The sequence below is a fragment of the Acipenser ruthenus genome, chromosome 1, assembly GCF_902713425.1.
Source record: "Acipenser ruthenus chromosome 1, fAciRut3.2 maternal haplotype, whole genome shotgun sequence".
NCBI lineage: Eukaryota > Metazoa > Chordata > Actinopteri > Acipenseriformes > Acipenseridae > Acipenser > Acipenser ruthenus.
Window position 1 is genome coordinate 67719014 of NC_081189.1, and position 18767 is coordinate 67737780.

At 37.1% G+C, this 18767-nt stretch overlaps 1 protein-coding gene across 2 annotated transcripts in view; it reads left to right on the forward strand.

The window, feature by feature from the left end:
* The window catches only part of herc3 (HECT and RLD domain containing E3 ubiquitin protein ligase 3), a 59830-nt gene that overhangs the window by 25988 nt on the left and 15075 nt on the right, over window positions 1–18767 (forward strand). For both annotated transcript variants that reach the window (XM_034035738.3, XM_034035739.3), the window contains exons 6-13: window positions 4894–4985; window positions 6207–6337; window positions 8581–8741; window positions 9667–9743; window positions 10174–10298; window positions 11462–11521; window positions 14104–14215; window positions 17608–17797. In XM_034035738.3, the coding sequence (XP_033891629.3) occupies window positions 4894–4985; window positions 6207–6337; window positions 8581–8741; window positions 9667–9743; window positions 10174–10298; window positions 11462–11521; window positions 14104–14215; window positions 17608–17797 (948 nt within the window). The remainder of the gene's footprint in view (window positions 1–4893; window positions 4986–6206; window positions 6338–8580; window positions 8742–9666; window positions 9744–10173; window positions 10299–11461; window positions 11522–14103; window positions 14216–17607; window positions 17798–18767) is intronic.

Below are 18767 nucleotides of genomic sequence, written 5' to 3' on the forward strand. Positions count from 1 at the left end.
AGGCAGTCCGGGCGGTCCAGTGCCTTACAAGTTTAACAGCATAAACACTTCAACAATACAAATATGGTTAGCACGTTTCGCCCTTAGGCCAAAAGGCCTAAAGCTCCCACCGCTAATCCTAAAGCATCCAATATATCACTCTCTAAAGCTAAAATATAATTCCTATACCTTATAGCAATGTGCCAATATAAGTAAAATACAAATTCAAGGTTATGCTTACCCTGCAGTATATGAGAGTGTAGTGTAGATATAACCTCATGTCCGCCACCTTTTCTGATCTGTAAAATATGTGAGCTAATATTGATAACATATTTCCCGGTACCACAAAGTCCTTATTAATTATAAAGATATGTGTGTGTGTGTATATATATATATATATATATATATATATATATATATACACACATATATATATATATATATATATATATATATATATATATATATATATATATATATATATATATATATATATATATATATACACATATTGAATGAGATGCTCGTTTCTGCCTTTCCTCCAAGACCAACACAGGCTTTCGCGCTGATAGCTTTCATTAATTTTATAGATAAAGGAGGCCCTATGTTTAAGTCAGCCAGTTTCCAAAAACTTTTTTGCTCTTGTCAAGGTTGTTATTGTTATTGTTGTTATTAGTATTATTATTATTATTATTTATTTATTAGCAGACACCCTTATCCAGGGCAACTTACAATTGTTACAAGATATCACATTATTTTTACATAAAATTGCATTATTTTTTACACATTATTTACATACAATTACACATTTATACAGTTTTTTACTGGAGCAATCTAGGTAAAGTACCTTGATCAAGGGTACAGCAGCAGTGTCCCCCACCTGGGATTGAACCCACGACCCTCTGGTCAAGAGTCCAGGGCCCTAACAACTACTCCACACTGGAAGGCAAGCTTTTTTCTAACATTAGGTAATGCCTGCTTTCCCTTCTCTGCAATAGTTTTTCTGCTGGCGCTATATTCTTTAAAACACAGTACAGTTATTATAATATTTTAACATCGTTGCAGTTTCACAAATGTTCAATTTGTATCCCAAAGATCAGCCTGCTTCCAGTAGCTGTGACAGTCTTGGGTTAGTTTCTGCTTTCAGTGAGTCTGTCAAAACCACCACAGGTGTGCGTGACAGTCTTTAAAAGCCTGATACCAGCAAAAAACTTAAACCTTGTTAGCTGGGCTCCCGTCATGCGCAATGCTGTTAGCAACTTTTTAAGGAATCCTTTGCGGCAGGAGTTTTTCTTCGCTGTTCAACCTTAGATTAGTGTTTTTTTTTTTTAGTTTTTCGTATTGATAACAAAATGTCTATTAACGAACATAAGTCATATCTGTTAATAGTAACTATAACTACAACTAAAAAATAATGTAAAACGATAACGAAATAGTAACTAAATAAAAAAAACAACATTTCGTTATAGTTAGGCTTGCTACTTTTCGCCTGTTAAACATCGAATTCCCCAAAAATATGAGTTCGACTGAAATAAATTTATATAGGATAAACGTGTGTAAAACCACTCGCTATTTTTTATTTTCTTACCAAAAATAATCATAGAAATCATCTCTAGTTTGTGTAGTTGTTATACGTGCTGTCTGTCCCGTTTCCGTTCCGCTCTGAATGGCTAGATGTCGCTGTCAGTCAACGTCAGTGGCCCCTTAATAGGCTAGTGTAGTTTCACTGTCAGTCATTTCATCCTGTTATGTAGAAATTAACGGGTTAAAGTGTATGTAAGTACAAAAATACATCTAAAGATTTTTTTTTTTTAATAATGTGCTCTTTTACATTTTTAAGACTGGCATATAATCGACATGTTTTCATATTATTGTTGTTTTTTATTTGCCATTTCTTCGTAACATTACTGTGATCTTAGACTATATAAATTTGACAGCCGGGGTATTGAAACCTCGCGACAGACAGACATGTTCGCTTCTAATTCTCATTGGTCAGTTTCCCTAGTTACACCGCGTGTAGCACCAGAATTGGATCCAACATCTGTTTATGATCCGACGAATTCGGATCCGATCCCATTTTTTGTTCTCGTTAGTGCGACCAGTCCCTCGAGCAGCGGGTCCTGTATATTATTTAGTGGATGGTTCGGTACTGTACATACTCAACGATGAAATGAACAAACCAATCTGTAACGCATTTCTTTCAGAAGAATCCAACTCTGGGTACAAATGTTTTTATAGCTTCCCCACATTGCCTAGATGAAGACATTTCTGAGTCGACATAAACGCCTAGGTCTTTTTCATAGATTCCTTCTTCAATTTCAATATCTCCCATATGGTATTTATAATGCACATTTGTATTGCATGCTTGCAGTACCTTACACTTTTCTCTATTAAATGTAATTTGCTATGTGTCTGCCCATTTCTGAATGCTGTCTAGATCATTTTGAATGACCTTTGCTGCTGCAATGGTGTTTGCCACTCCTCCTATTTTTGTGTCGTCTGCAAATTTAACAAGTTTGCTTACTTTACCAAAATCTAAGTCATTAATGTAGATTAGGAATAGCAGAGGACCTAATACTGATCCCTGTGGTACTGCACTGGTTACCTCGCTCCATTTTGAAGTTTCTCCTCTAATCAGTACTTTCTGTTTTCTACATGTTAACCACTCCCTAATCCATGTGCAGGCATTTCCTTGAATGCCTACTGCGTTCAGTTTGAGAATTAATCGTTTATGCAGGACTTTGTCAAAAGCTTTCTGGAAATCTAAATAAACCATGTCGTATGCTTTGCCATTATCCATTGTCGATGTTGCATCCTCATAAAAATCAAGCAGGTTAGTTAGACACGATCTCCCTTTCCTAAAACCATGCGGACTGTCTCCCAGGATACCATATAGGTAATTTTCCATTTTGGATCTTATTATAGTTTCCATAAATTTACATATAATAGAAGTCAGGCTTATTGGTCTGTAGTTACCTGGTTCAGTTTTGTCTCTCTTTTTGTGGATCGGTATTACGTTTGCAATTCTCCAGTCTGTCAGTACAACCCCTGTGTCAAGAGACTGTTGGATGATCTTGGTTAGCGGTTTGTAAATAGCTTCTTTTATTTCTTTGAGTACTACTGGGAGGATCTCATCCGGCCCAGGGGATTTGTTTATTTTAAGATCTAGTCCCTTTAACACTTCTGCCTCTGTTATGCTAAAGTTATTTAAAACTGGATAGGAACAGGTCGACATGTGGGGCATGTTGTCCGTATCCTCCTTTGTAAAAACTTGTGAAAAGTAATCATTTAATATATTTGCTATTTTTTTCTCTTCATTTTGCAATTTGTATCTCTTAGACATTTTACTTCCTCCTTGAATGTTCTTTTGCTGTTCTTTTAACCCACTTGGCAATGTTACTTTCTGTCTCTCTCTCGGCCTTTCAAACTTCCTTTTTGACTTGTTTGCAGTTCCAAGTACTCTTTCTGTGTACTTTGTTTTTGGTCCCTTTTAAACGCTCTGTAAAGTGCCTTTTTTTGATTGGTCTACTTTTGGAATGTATACTTGAATAAAATGTATTTAAAAGAATACAATTACACACTGGAGCATACCGGTTTTTTACTGTAAAGTTTATGGAACCCAAACAAAAAAAGAATACCGTAGATACACAGCACTATGTACTGATACAGCAGCACTACAATAAATAAATATATATTTAGAAAAGTAATACATTTTAGTTTTAATGTAGGAGCTGTATGATTTATTATTTATTTTCTTAAATGCATTTCTGTTTTGGTTGTATGCACGGTATTTTGGCTAATAAGGCAGGCTGCAGAATCCTGATCAAGACAGGAAGTTTGGAGAGTGGGGGTTGTGGTGTTTTGGAGTGTCACACAGAAGCTAGTGTAGCTCTCGCTGTAGTGTTGCTGTTTAGGAGATAGCCACAAGAGTATATAGCTGCAGAACGAAGGCTTGCACAGTGTAGCTCTAGCAGGGAGCTCACATAAGGTAGTGCTGCGTGCGCAACTCTTAATTTACGTCGTGCTTCATTCACCCTCAACACCCCTACCATGTGACCATAAACGGTGTGGGAAGGGGAGAACACTGAACATATATAGTGATTACCCAGTGAGAATGAATTGGTGATCCACGGCCAATACCACACAAGGTTTAGGGTTAGGTTATTGTTATTGTTATGAAATAAACTTAGTTTTAGTACCTAAATTCATCACCCTTATCATGTGATTGGGCTGTAGCATATAATGATGACGTCTGTTACAAGTTGCGCACGCAGCACTACCCTGTGTGAGCTGCCTGTAAGAGCTATGCTGTGCAAGTCTGCGTTCTGCAGGAATACCCCTCTCGATAGCCACGGGATCAACTCATCTTCCTCACCGAAGCCCTGTCTGGATCAGGAGACCGTGAGTGTCTCGTCTTGCTGGTTGAAGAGAAAGAAACGCACCGTATATTAAAGAGTTCAGCCCTGCGACTCTTAGAAACTGCTGTAAGGAAAATAAACCTACTTCCTCTGTGTTGAATTGACATTTCTCTTATTATTTCCCTCTCTATGCTACACTGGTATGTGTCCTCACCTAGTCAAACACTGATCTGATCTGTGAGCTCAACAGCTTTCAGTTTAAAATTGTAGGACTTTTTCGCCATCCGGATAAAGTTGTATCTGCAGAAATAAACTTCAATATACGCCTCCCTCAAATAAATACCGCAATAAAATACCTCAAATATACCACGCCTTTTGAAAACCATAGTAGTTCTAAAAGCACTGCCCTTAAATAAGCGGCGGCCATTTAAAATAAACGCTGTGGTGTTAATTCTAAGTAATATGGAATTAGAGAAACCTTTTCTTAAAATAAGTACATTTGAAAGTGATGCTTTGTTGGTACCTACAGTAACTTGACTGTATCCCTTTTCTTCAGATCGGGCTGTTCCTTGCCATATCAAGTCTTTAAGATCACAGAAAGTAGTTTACATCAGCTGTGGGGAAGAGCACACAGCAGCCCTAACAAAGGTACTGAATGAAGCCAACTGTAATAAAAGCCAGATGGCTTGCATCATATAGTTTATTTTTTTCAAACTTTCCAGAACTCTTCTCCTGAGTAAATGTAATCAGATTTTGAACCTCCTGTGATTTACAGCAACTCTTTCTGAAGAGCAATGCTCTGTTTCACAGTATTTTCCTGTTCGTTGACAATAAGCAAACATTGGATAGCAAAGTCTACTTTCTGATCAAGACTAAGAAAATAAAAATGTGTTAAGCAAAATAGTATATTGTATTGTAAAATATAATAATGTTGTGGATGCATCACATTTTCACCCTTACAGGCTCATGTCAAATCAGCAAACTTTTTTACATGCTCTCTTCCGCTTAATAATGTCACTTACTGTGGATGTGGAAAAGTGTGAACTGTCACAATCCGAGTACTAACTGTTCTTGAGAAATGTATGGCAATTTACTGGCATTCCAGCTGATCTTTAGCTCATTTTGACTCCTTAGACTAGACTCATTGTAATAGACCATTGTATTATTGGTTCAACCTACTGTAGTATAGAATTATTCAAAGTAAGATTTTGACCCCTGGGACATGATTTAAGGACAATTCACTGATCATTTCAGGCTGAGCCATCAAGACAGGAAGAAAACTTAAATACTCTACCTTGCATCTCTATGTATGAAGAGTTGACATGGTCGATTGTTGGTGGCCTATCTTGCAGAACGGAACTGAAGCCATTGCATTGTCTAAAGAATATTATGGTCTTGGGGCAGCTGGCCATATAATTTATTACTACTAGAAAGTGCAAGAAAAGACATTTAAAATGACATGAGAGTCTACCCGGCTTAATCAGCTGCAAAATTAGTTGAGGGTCATCTGGACTGCCAGAAAACTCTGTTTCTTTAACAGAGGAATTTAACATATGATAATGCATCATTCAGGTAACTGAAAAAAATGTTTAAACAATTCATTAAAAAACAGAGGTCAGTGAAACAGGCAAGGTTATCGAAGGCTTCAGAATGTCTAAATTACAGTCTGCTAAAAATACCATTACAGCAAGATGTCTGTATGTCGGTTAAGAAAATCTTCAACAGTGGTAACTGTGTGTTATGTTTGTGAGGTTTCCAATAGGCTGTCAACATTGAAGGCCAGAAATCAATTAATTCTGTGATTAATGAGCTATTAGTCTAGTCTAGAGAGTTATAAGTAGAGTTATAATATTTTTCTGTATTGGGCAGGATGGAGGTCTGTTTACATTTGGAGCTGGCTCCCATGGACAGCTGGGACACGACTCAACAAACAACGAGTTCCTCCCGAGACGGGTCCTCGAGCTCATGGGCAGTGAGGTCACTCAGATTGCCTGCGGCAGGTAGGCAGATTCCTCGCTTCCAGATGAGTTTCCAGTTTTAGGTAGGCATCCGTAGAGTGAAAGCTATATTTTCCTTAAATAATATAAGCCCCTTTATATCTGCAGCCTATTATTTTGTGAATTTTCAATATACTCAAAATATTTAATGGCAGCAATTTTAGGATGAAGGACAAACAGTAAACATTGGCTATGTTTCCATTGCAGTGTATTTATTCGCTAAAAGTTTACGGATTTAAAAAAAATATGCGACAAGCTCAATGGAAATGGGTATAATTCGCAAAAATGTGTACATTTATTCGAACTTTTAAAAACCTTAGACCTTAGGGTTTTAGGAAAGTCGATATTTTCAAAAAATACGAATTAAGGTGCCTTAATGCTCATAAATTTAAATGCAAACAATTTTATTTGCATAAAATAAGCGAATCGCCCAAAGTGCACTGCAGCTCCTAAGAAAGTTTCTTACTGGGAGGAAAAAATGGCGACTAACAGTGCAACTAACAGTGCAACTGCAACTGGGAGACTGCATATTCTGCACAGCTAGACAGCTTATACAGAGTGATAGCGATTCTCTTTTCTGTTGGTATAGGTGATCTTGGGCTGAACTGTTCTGGAGCAATATACGGGTCAAGTTTAGTGCACAGTTTGAACACGTGTGCAATGGCTTTAATTCTCCAGTTTGAACAGAATAATGTAACCTATTTTAATATCTATACGTCACACGTCGTGAACACCAATCTTTCCTGTACAAATGCATTCCTTGCTTTTATGGCATAAATTTTATTAATATAAAAATGACTGATAAACTCTTACATTTTAATGAATATTTGATTGTAAATATATAAATAAAATTCAGTAATAAATGTAATTACAAAGAAAATTCAGTACATTTACCATGTATAGCATTCTGCCTTTCCCCCTTTTTCTTTTGCAATCCACTCAATTTAGAAGTATAGTGACATCAAACATTAGCCTACATAATACAAAGTTTGAAACCCCCTTTGTAATGTTCTCTCTTGATTTTACACAAACTGAAACAACTGCTCTATATACGACTGTATATAAAAATCAGCCAGATGCTTCGTGTTTATTTCCCGTTTATTAATGGAGACAATAAGAGGGGGGTAAACAAAGAAAAACATAATATAAAAAGTGTGTGCTTATTAAACGTTTAACATTTCTCATAATTACAAGAAAAGGTGAAAAATGCTCCTGTAATTTATGAGAAAATAACCCTTATAGTAGGCTATAACCAAAATATCAGTTAATTAAGATTCTTATGGGGTAAAACAAATCAAGCTGTAGGTAGCCTAACGTCCTGAATTTTACAATACAAAAAGTATAGTATTCAAGTACACCGGTCAAATATTATGGTAAGATTTTTCACCCGAGAATACTGTAGCAATCTTGGTTTCCGCAGGCAGGCGCATCACACGGAGAGGCAATCCACACACACAGGCGGTGGGCGGGCGCGAACCCGGGATCTCTCGCACTAAAGCATAGCGCCGATACCGCTGTACAAAAGAGCCGGCTCTCTTGCAAGGAGCGTATATCGGCCATATGTCTTTGTGTGTGATTACGTCACCTACCAGCCCTGCTGCCTTCCCCCGTGCACGCTACAATACTTTGAGAATAATTATTTTTTTGTGAATAATAAACTGGTGGGAAGTGAAGGACAGTAGACTGCTGTTTAGTAAACTGTGGTTATTCGCTAGATGTGATATGTCATCGTACAAGCAAAATCGCATACATTTGTAAAGGAAAATCATGGAAAAGAGTGGAAACGGTCTGTCGCACTATTTTTCTAGCGTATTTCAGTTTTCGATGCGAAGAACTTTAGCTCCGCCCACAACGTCATCACATCGGCCAGTTTGTCCGCTAGAAATTGATTTGAATGGAAACCCAATTTTAGGTTGATTATGCGCATTACTTTTGCCGAATTTCAAATGCGCACAAGACGTTATTCGCTTCAATATCTTAATGGAAACATAGTCATTGAGCATAGAAATCTGAAGTGTCTTTGGTCATGACTACCATAAAGAATCCCTGAAACACTAAAGTATGATACAGCTGATTACTGCAAGATGACGCAAGGATTACAGACTTATATTTATTTGATTATTGGCTGGTTTTTCAGTCACAGATTAGCACTAATCTTTGACTACCTAATGTTAATTTAGGTAAGGGAGTTTATTATTGGCACTAATTGGTGTCTGTTTTATTTTTTCCCCCCTTGATTCTTCAAGGCAACACACACTAGTGTTTGTGCCTTCCTCTGGTCTGGTCTATGCATTTGGGTGCAACAGCAAAGGACAGTTGGGAAATGGCTGTGTGGGTATCGCTAAAAGCCCACAACCTGTTAAAGGGTCCTTGGTTGCCCACAAAGGACAACTTTCACCATTGCCAGGTACATTTATGTTCACTTATATCTGGTAAGTTTCACAAAGAAAAAAATGGGCAATGAGCAGTGTCTTGGATCAAAGCAGAGGTTGTGGGGAGCTCTGTTTTGGCAGGCAGTACTATCCTGAGAAGGCTTGAGACAAGGTCCTCTATATAATGAAAAATACAAGTAAATGTCAAAATGTTATGGCAATTATGATGGAACTGCACATCTAAGTTTGCTGGGTTTCTGCTTTCCCATTTTGCAGTTCATGCTGTTAAATGCAGTGGGAAAAAAGAGGAGCACAGGATTATATTCTTCATTAAAATCAGCACAGTAACCTGACATAGGAAACCATTGTAAATGCTTTAGTAATGGCAATACTTGTCGTTTTAATGTTTTTACACTGTATTGGTACAATATTTTGTAAAATGAAGGGGGGTGAGGGGGTAGGGTTACATTGTACAGCAGTGACATTATTCCAGTTGATTTTTTGGATAAGATAATCTCCAGTGAATTTGTATGTAAATATATTTCCAGGCAAGGCAACTAATGGGATACTTCAAATAAATCCAATCAGATTGAGGAATTCACGTTTACAAAGCAGGATCTGCTGCTGTGCATGGAGTAAGAGCAGATGTGAATCATTATATAGAAGCATCATATAGGCAGAGATAGCAATTGTACTTTAGAAATATCTTTTAACAATAGAAACATCTGTGATATGGAGCACAAACATTTGTGTAAATGGACTGTACCTCGCATGACTGACTGATTTGTTATGTTAATCTAGATTCACACACATTTTGAGGTGTCTGTCGTGCTCAATAAATATGTAGATACTGTATAATGGTCAGGACTAAGAGCCTGAAGTTGACCTGTGTTTTTCATGTAATCGTTTGACTTATTTAATGCATTTGGCACACTTTTTTCCTTTCCCCTCCCACCACAGATAAGTCCGAACAGTATGCCATTAGAAGAATTCACTGTGGTGGTGACCATAATTTTTTGATGTGTTCAAAATTTGAGGTAAGATATAAAAATATTCAAATATTTAACTTGTCAGCATTAACGGTGGCTGTAATTTCTCAAGTAATTCCTCTTAGTTTTCACTTGTGACAGTACCTGTATTTGCATGTCTCAAGCAATAAAACATACCTTATACTACCACCAGGTGGTGCTGTAGAACTAGCTACAAAGGAAACTAATACTATATGTAAACACACAATTATTTACTAACAATAAGTCTGTTGTATTAATCAATGTGCAGGGAAGTTCCCTTCTCTATTGACTTTTACATTCTTTATCAGGAAGTGTTGGATAAATTGGAGGCCTGCTTATTTTGGACATCTTGCTTTGGAAAGTCTGTCTTGCATAATACATGTCTTGCCAGTACCTTAAATAATGTTTTGCCGGGTATATGGACGTCTAATATCTTAATGTTTTTATTTTTGAACAGAATTCGGTTACCCCTGAAGATTTCCGTTTTATTCATTGTACAAAGAGTATCTCAGTAATAAACAATGACAATTTAAACTTGTGGAGACAGAAGCTGATGGAGAATATTGATTCCAATGCTGTCAAGTACGTTGACCTGAGTGTCAATATAAGATGTTTGTCTTGCTTTTGCTTGTTCTTTTGTTCTTTCTTTTTATTTTGTAAATAATTGAATACTTTTGAAAAGTCCCAGTCTTTACAAGATTGAGAAGGTCATGTTTCAGAGAACTGAATAATGATGTACCATGCATAAAGACCTATATTAACATGAAAATCAAACTGTATGTATGTATGTATGTATGTGTGTGTGTGTGTGTGTGTGTATATATATATATATATATATATATATATATATATATATATATATATATATATGTTATATATACAGTCTAACTTCATTATAACGAACACCCCCACGGGACCTGGACAAATGTTTGTTCAATAACAAGGTTTTGCAATTTGCTGTATCGGAATAATGAAGAAAGGCCCAAATTAAATTGAACATATTTATGCAGTATACAGTAGTTCTTTCAAGACAGCTTCACATTGATCAACATTTTATCTGTATATTTAAAAGAAAACAGTAAAGAAATGAAAAAAATAAAAAGAACACTTACATGCTGAATACAGTAATTACGTGCCCTTTCTCTTGAAAATTAATTTCTTAGCAGGTGCCCTTATCCAGGGTGACTTACAATTGTTACAAAATATCACATTATTTTTACATACAATTACTCATTTATACAGTTGGGTTTTTACTGGAGCAATCTAGGTAAAGTACCTTGCTCAAGGGTACAGCAGCAGTGCCCCCCACCTGGGATTGGACCCACGACCCTCCAGTCAAGAGTCCACAGCCCTAACCACTACTCTACACTCCAGTGTAGATTGCTTCATATTTTTTGTGCTTTTCTCAATGCACACTGTTTCAATCTTGTTACCTCCTCACGCCTGTTGCCATGGTTGCAGTTTGTGTGAAGATGGCAACAGTTGCATATGTCACACATGATTCTCACTATAATAGGTTATCTGTGAATCAGCCTTATCTTTGAATTAGCCTACCGAATTAGTTATGATGCAAGAAAATACTGTAGGGCACCACCTCAACTAATAACACACAAAGGGTTTTAAAATGTTCATGTATATTTGAGAAAAAAGAAACAACTAATGTACTATTTGTTGGTTTTTAATGGTTAACTTAGATAATCACAATTTAATGAATGCATTTCTTTCTTGTTCACTTTTCATTTTAGTGATATAATCCTTCTGCTTTCTTCCACTGCATGTTGGAACGCAAGTTTTCTTGATCAAACGTAAGTAGCAGTATTAAGTATCTTTCTGTGGGTTCTTGTTGCCATGTTGTTTAATTTGCATCATTTGTGGTATTTTGAAACCAGCACCAGAGCAAGTGTGTGTAAGATTCAGTTGAAGCATTGTTAGTTCTCTGAGTGAGGGTCAAGGAAGTGCAGTGTGTACAAATACCAAGTTCTGATCCTGCTTCTGTTGTACTGTACTTTAATTAGGTACTGGACACAACAGGCACAAGTAAGTGGCGAAAGAGGAAAGCTCTTTTGTTTGTGTATTTAGCAGATGCAGAGACTTACAGAGACTAGGGTGTGTCATCAGCTGCAGAGTCTCACCCGAAAGACAGAGCACAAGGAAGTTACGTGACTTGCTCAGTGTCACACAATGAGTCAGTGATTTGAACCAGGGACCTCCTGGTTACAAGCCCTTTTCTTTAACCACTGGGCCACACAGCCTCTTCACTTTTACTGTTGGGTTTTATTATGCAAGTTAGTATACAGCTTACCACAGTAGCAGAGGAATCATTGAAGCGAGGTCTGGGCATAAGGTCCTGTATGAACCTCCTTGGATCTGAAGGATACAGGATTGAAGACTTCCCATTTATGTGCTACTTTGGAAAGACAATGCACTTTACAGTTCAGAGAATGTGATATTTGGGCATGGAATAGTAGGAATTTAAAGTAGGTTGAGGGTACAAAAGGTAATGAGAGACAGACTGGTCAATTGGTGCTTTAGAAATGAAGGCACTTGAATAGAAGTGATATTTAGAGAAAGGACCATTTGGAGTATGACAGAGCATTTAAAGCAGACCATTAAGGAAAATAGAACATGAAAATAAAGGAAGCAACCGAAAGGCAAATTGTAAAAGTCAAATAGACCAGGTGAATTCATTAAAAAAAAAAAAAAATAATAATCTTCAAATTAAATGGGCCTTTTTTAAATTAAGAAATTACTGATATGTTTTAGGTATAGTAATTATGCATAAAGATACATATTCAAATGTCCATCAAAAGAAACAATACTTCAGTTATTTTAATTAATTAATTTAGTCTTAAAATAATAATGATGATGATATGAAGATAAGCATAGTTATGCACATAATAGGTCCATTTTTTATATTGTCCATGGCCATAAGTATCTGTAAAGATTTAAGTATATTTTAATTTCGTAATTTCCCCCTCCCCCCTGCTTCCACTATGGTGTGTTGACCTGGTTGTTAGGCAACCAAGCCCTGGCTGCAAAATGTGTCCTGTGTATGTTTAACAACCTGATTTCTATGTGTTAAGTAACATGCGGAACGCAGCCTGTTGTTGTTGTTGTTGTTGTTGGTATATATATATATATATATATATATATATATATATATATATATATATATATATATATATATATATATATATATATATATAAAAACTTGATGCTTAATCAGACACAATTGGGTCTGTTATGCAAAGATAAGGTATGAATCTATATTTAAAAAGGAATGGACATATAATAGCATAAAATAATAGGCTTACATGATTCAATATTTCATGTAATATCAGCTGCTACTTGCCTCCAATGATTATCTGGTAGTGGAGGTAAATCCTCAGCTTTCTGATTGTTTGAATCAGTAATTCTGCTTTCTGTACCTGCACCGATGAGCCAGTCCCAAGGTTTGGGTGTCACTTTGTTCTTGCATGTTTTATTAACAGCACATATGCAATTGGGAGAGAGCAAGGTCTTAGACCAGGCTGTCATTTCTAAAATTTATTTTGCATGTAAAACATCCCCCCCCCAAATTTAATTATCTCCCCCTTCCAAATCTTTAGTTCAGTCATTTTATGTATTGTTCCCTCAACCCAGATTTGATGTTTATATAGCCATGCTGTTTCTAATGTTCCTACGGATGTCAGGACTGCCCAGTCCCTGACCACCTTCCGGCGCCTCCTCAAGACACACCTCTTCAGACAACACCTGTAAAACTCAACTCTCCCCTTCTGGACAATATAGCACTCTGCGTTTAATGCACTTTAACTTACACTTATCTGCTCCCCATTTTACTGTATTTAATCCTGCACTTAACCCAATCTGTAGTACTTTGTATTTCACTTGCACTCGTATCTAACCCTGATCTGCTCTTGAACTGCCCCGATATCAAATGTATTTTGCATTTGCTCTTATTAGGACTGAAGTCATTGTATTTGGTATCTTGCTCTTAATTGTACTGTAATTCTTGATAAGTATTTTTGTATACAACTGTAAGTCGCCTTGGGTAAGGGCGTCTGCTAAGAAATAAAATTAAATAATAATAATAATAATAATAATAATAATAATAATAATAATAATAATAATAATAATAATGTTAATATTTCCTTGTTATATAAATGAGACTGAGAACTGAAATAAGAAAAATCCCCAAAATATTTCTTCTAGAAGTAAATGACTATTGATTCAGATGACTCAATCTGTCTGAAAGTTTTGGCAGTAGTTCCAGTATTGGCTCCTAATTTAATTATCTGGTACTAATTGGGTATTTATTTACATTCCATGTGTCTGTTTCACTGTTTCGTCTCTTTGACTTCATTTTCTTTGTTTTTCATCTCTATAGCAATGACGGACATTTTAAAACCAACCCTAAAATCCCTGGGATTGATCTTAACTCAGTCAGGCTGTTATTCAAGACATTGATGAAGCCCCCATATTCTAGATTACTAGAACAGGTAAAGCACTCTTTGTTATTTAAATGCAAGTCTTTTTCAGCTTTTGTGTGTTTCTTTCAACCAAGGGTTACCTTTCTTTTATTTATTTTGTATGCATTTGTACTTCATTCCGTTAAAATCAAAAGGAAGTTTATAATAAACACACTATGTAACACAATTTTTGTTCCTGGGTAGTAAGTGTTATTTCCTAATTGCTTATGCCTCAAAAGTATAGAAAATGGCTATTATTCCCCACAAACTTTGCTTTTGTGACCAGGACAGTGATATTTTGAAATTTACCTATTTCCAATGAGAAAACGGGCGAATTTGTGTCTTTTCGTTCACATAAAGTCAGAAAAAAACAACATATGAATCCAAATTAACATGTATTTATACTAAAGTAATACAAAAATGACTACAAAAGATTTAGAAGAGAGTAGTTTTTCGAGATTTACGATTATACTGTAAATCACTTTCACGAATCAGCCCCCAAATGTAGTCTCCCATCATGTTCTCGTTATACTGTCCTTGGTAGCGGCGTTCAAAGTCCAGTATATCCTGGTAGAAGCGCTCGCCTTGCTCCTCCGAGTACGCTCCCATGTTCTCCTTGAATTTATCAAGATGAGCATCAAGGATATGGACTTTGAGGGACATCCTACAGCCCATTGTGCCGTAGTTCTTCACCAGAGTCTCAACCAGCTCCACATAGTTTTCGGCCTTGTGATTGCCCAGGAACCCCCGAACCACTCCGACAAAGCTGTTCCAAGCCGCTTTCTCCTTACTAGTGAGCTTCTTGGGGAATTCATTGCACTCCAGGATCTTCTTTATCTGTGGTCCGACAAAGACACCGACTTTCACCTTTGCCTCAGACAGCTTAGGGAAGAAGTCTTGAAGGTACTTGAAGGCTGCCGACTCCTTATCTAGAGCTCTGACAAATTGTTTCATAAGGCCCAATTTGATGTGCAGTGGTGGCATCAGCACCTTTCGGGGGTCCACCAGTGGCTCCCACTTGACGTTGTTCCTCCCCACAGAGAACTCGGTCTGCTGTGGCCAGTCCCGCCTGTGGTAGTGCGCCTTGGTGTTCCTGCTGTCCCAAAGGCAAAGACAGCAGGGAAACTTGGTAAAACCGCCTTGGAGACCCATCAGGAATGCCACCATTTTGAAGACTCCTATGACCTCCCAGCCGTACTCATCATACTTCAAGGCGTCCAGCAAGGTCTTGATGCTGTTGTAATCCTCTTTGAGGTGCACCGAGTGAGCCAGTGGAAGAGACGGGTACTTGTTATGGAGCAGCACGGCTTTGAGGCTCCTGGATGAGCTGTAAATGAAGAGACGCCACTCATTCTGGTTACAGGCGATTCCGATTGCCTTGAACAGACTGGTCACATTGTGGCAGAAGCAGAGCCCATCTTGACGGGTGAAGAAGCTGGAAAAAGGTTGGTGACGCTTCCTCTGATCTGCGACTTGCACACTTTCATCCAACAAGTTCCACTGCTTGAGCCTAGACGTCAGAAGCTCGGCATTGAACTTGGTGAGACCAAGATCTCTAATCAAGTCGTTGAGGTCTTTTTGGTTGGGGTAGTATGGGTTTCTCTCCTCAGCTCCACCTCTGAAATTGTCATCTGGATCTACAACGTCTTCCTCGCTCTCTGACTTGCTGCTCTCTTCTAAAGACGGCTGCTCTCTCCAGAGGAGTGGGTACGGGGAGCTCATGGCAGTGTGGCACCGGGGCGATGGATGAAGGAAGGTCCGGAAACGTGATAGCAAGTGCATTCTTGCCAGTCCGACGTTTGGAAGGGTCCACCATGCAGAAGTAGCAGTTGCTTGAATGGTCAGTGGGTTCCCGCCAAATTCTTGGGATAGCGAACTTCATGGCTCTCTTTTCCCCTCTGTACCATCCTACAAATATACATTTATTTCACCCATGACTAATGTGTAAGAGATTCTCGCAACATTTTTCATATATGATATATTTTTTCAATAACATTGAAAATTGTAAAACATTTTAAAATTAAAAACTTTTACAATTTTAAAAATTAACAAATTTTATAACATAAAATTCCGAGCAACAATTGTCCACCTTACCTTCCAAAGTTTTTTTGCAGTGCTCGCAGGTGAAATGAGGTGCCCAGGGTTTGTCTTGATCCCCGAAAGGCATGCCGAAATATGCCTTGTAGGCCTCACACATCTTAGCAGATGCTTCCACGGAGTACTTTTTCGCTCTTGTCTTGATAAATTGGCCGCAGACATAGCAAAATGCGTCTGCTGGATGCTTGCAGCCTCTTGATGCCATCTCAGAAAAATGCAGATATGTATCCACTTAGGCAGCTGGAAATAAACTGAACTGGTGGGCTTAAGGCCCCTGTATTTATACTACTATTTATATTACTGGAAAGTTCTAGAAAGTTCTAGAAGTTACTCTAAGTTTACTCAGCACTGAATCTATCTGGAATGTTCTGGAAAATAGGTAAATTTCAAAATATCACTGTCCTGGTCACAAAAGCAAAGTTTGTGGGGAATAATAGCCATTTTCTATACTTTTGAGGCATAAGCAATTAGGAAATAACACTTACTACCCAGGAACCAAAAAAAAAAAAAAAGATTTGTTACACGGTGACATCACAGCAAAACTAATGGAATTGATTCATGTATTATGAGCATGTGCTTGTAGAAAACCAGCATTTAGATTGAGAATGTACTGTACAGTATGTCAAACTAACATAAATAAATATAAAAACATATATATATAGGGGACTGCTTATACAATTGGGATTCTCTATCAACAATATATGTCCCACTTACATTTTTACATATACAAACTTGGTCATGGTGATCTGTTGTATATACAGTGAGGGCAGGGAATGTATGTTACTGACAAACAAACTTGTTTATTTTAATCAAGTAAAATATGATAGATGACCCTGTGATTATATATGTATATATATATATATATATATATATATATATATATATATATATATATATATATATATATATATATATATATAAATAATATATTGGTCCTTCTAGACCCAGTTCACCCATGACCTGGCCCCACTGCTTTGTTGATTTGTAGTTGATCTAGTGTTACTCGGGCATTTCCTCATAAAGAAGAATGCATGACCCCACTAAATGTACAGTAAATGGGCATTTGAATTCCTCAGAGATTACAAGCCCCCTCTTTTTTTAACAATTTTTTACATCATTAATAAAATATTTAGCCTATTGAATAAACTGCTGTTTTATTATTATTATTGCTAGAAGTTTAGCACATTCCTTAAAGCCTTGCTAACTTTTAAGGATCAGGCCCCTAGTCTAGTCTGTTTTTCTTCTTTGTCTGCAGCAATTTCAGTCTAGCTATTAATAATATCTGGCGCATGTCACTGTGGTCAACTTGCTCCTCCTCTTTCCAGGCAACAAAGAGTTTTGAAAGCCTCTTGATTCCCCAGCTGTCCTGCTCTCCCCCAGATGTTGAGGCCATGCGGATCTATCTGATTCTTTATGAGTGCCCTGTGCTTAACGACTCCAAGTATTACATCACGCTAACAGTTCCTTTGGCCATGGCAATACTTCGTTTGGACACAAACCCTAGCAAAGTACTTGGTATGTCTTTAAATTTAATTTGTATTATTGTGGACATGTGCAGCACTTGATTTCCAATTGACACAAAGGGAAAATGACTGTATCTCATACTTTGCACATTGTAAAGCCAATAAATGTATTTTTTATATGGCCCCAACTGTCTAAATGAACTTGTCAAGTGATTCTCTTGTCATGTTCTGAAAAATAACACATTATATAAAGTGATTAACTGGAATTCTCTAGCACAGGGGTTCTTAACCTTTTTTGAATCATGGCCCACCTGTGCAATTTTTCTTTTTTCACTTGGAGACACCACCACCACTACAATAGCTAATTATAAATCACACATGAGAAATCAACCAATCACAGTGAAGTATTTGCCAAAATTCCAGTACATCTTATTCAGTGTACAGATGTGATCCCATGCATAGAACACCACACCTTAATTCCAATGTTCAAACATAAAAAATTAAAAACCACACACATCCTGGAACCTTTTGTAAAATGGATCATCCTATTAACTTCACTGTTTCTTTTAAATTTTGTTAAACTTAACATGAGTTTCTCTGACACCAAATATTGCCGAAAATGCTACAAACGTTTTAAAAACACACGTTTCTCCAGCTGCACTTTTGTTTTGAATAAAAACCGTCTATCATTAGCCAGTACATCACTACAGACGACACACTGAGGACGAGGTTGATCTGCCCTGCCAACAAAGATAAATCCAGTTTCCAAGTTACTTCCTTCATATTTCTGAACTTTTTGTTTTTGAGATGATGATGCAACTGCACAGTCACTTTTTTCACGTGCTATAAACAGGCAGGAACAGAACTGTCACTGATTTGTAAACACAAAATCACCCGTGATCGGGTCTCTGCTTTATTAAGCGTAGTTTTCAAGACTAAATATCTACCGGTATCAGGCAAAATAAAAAATAAAAACAATCTTTCATTAAACAACAAACAATTGCAAGTTTTCACATTGTGTG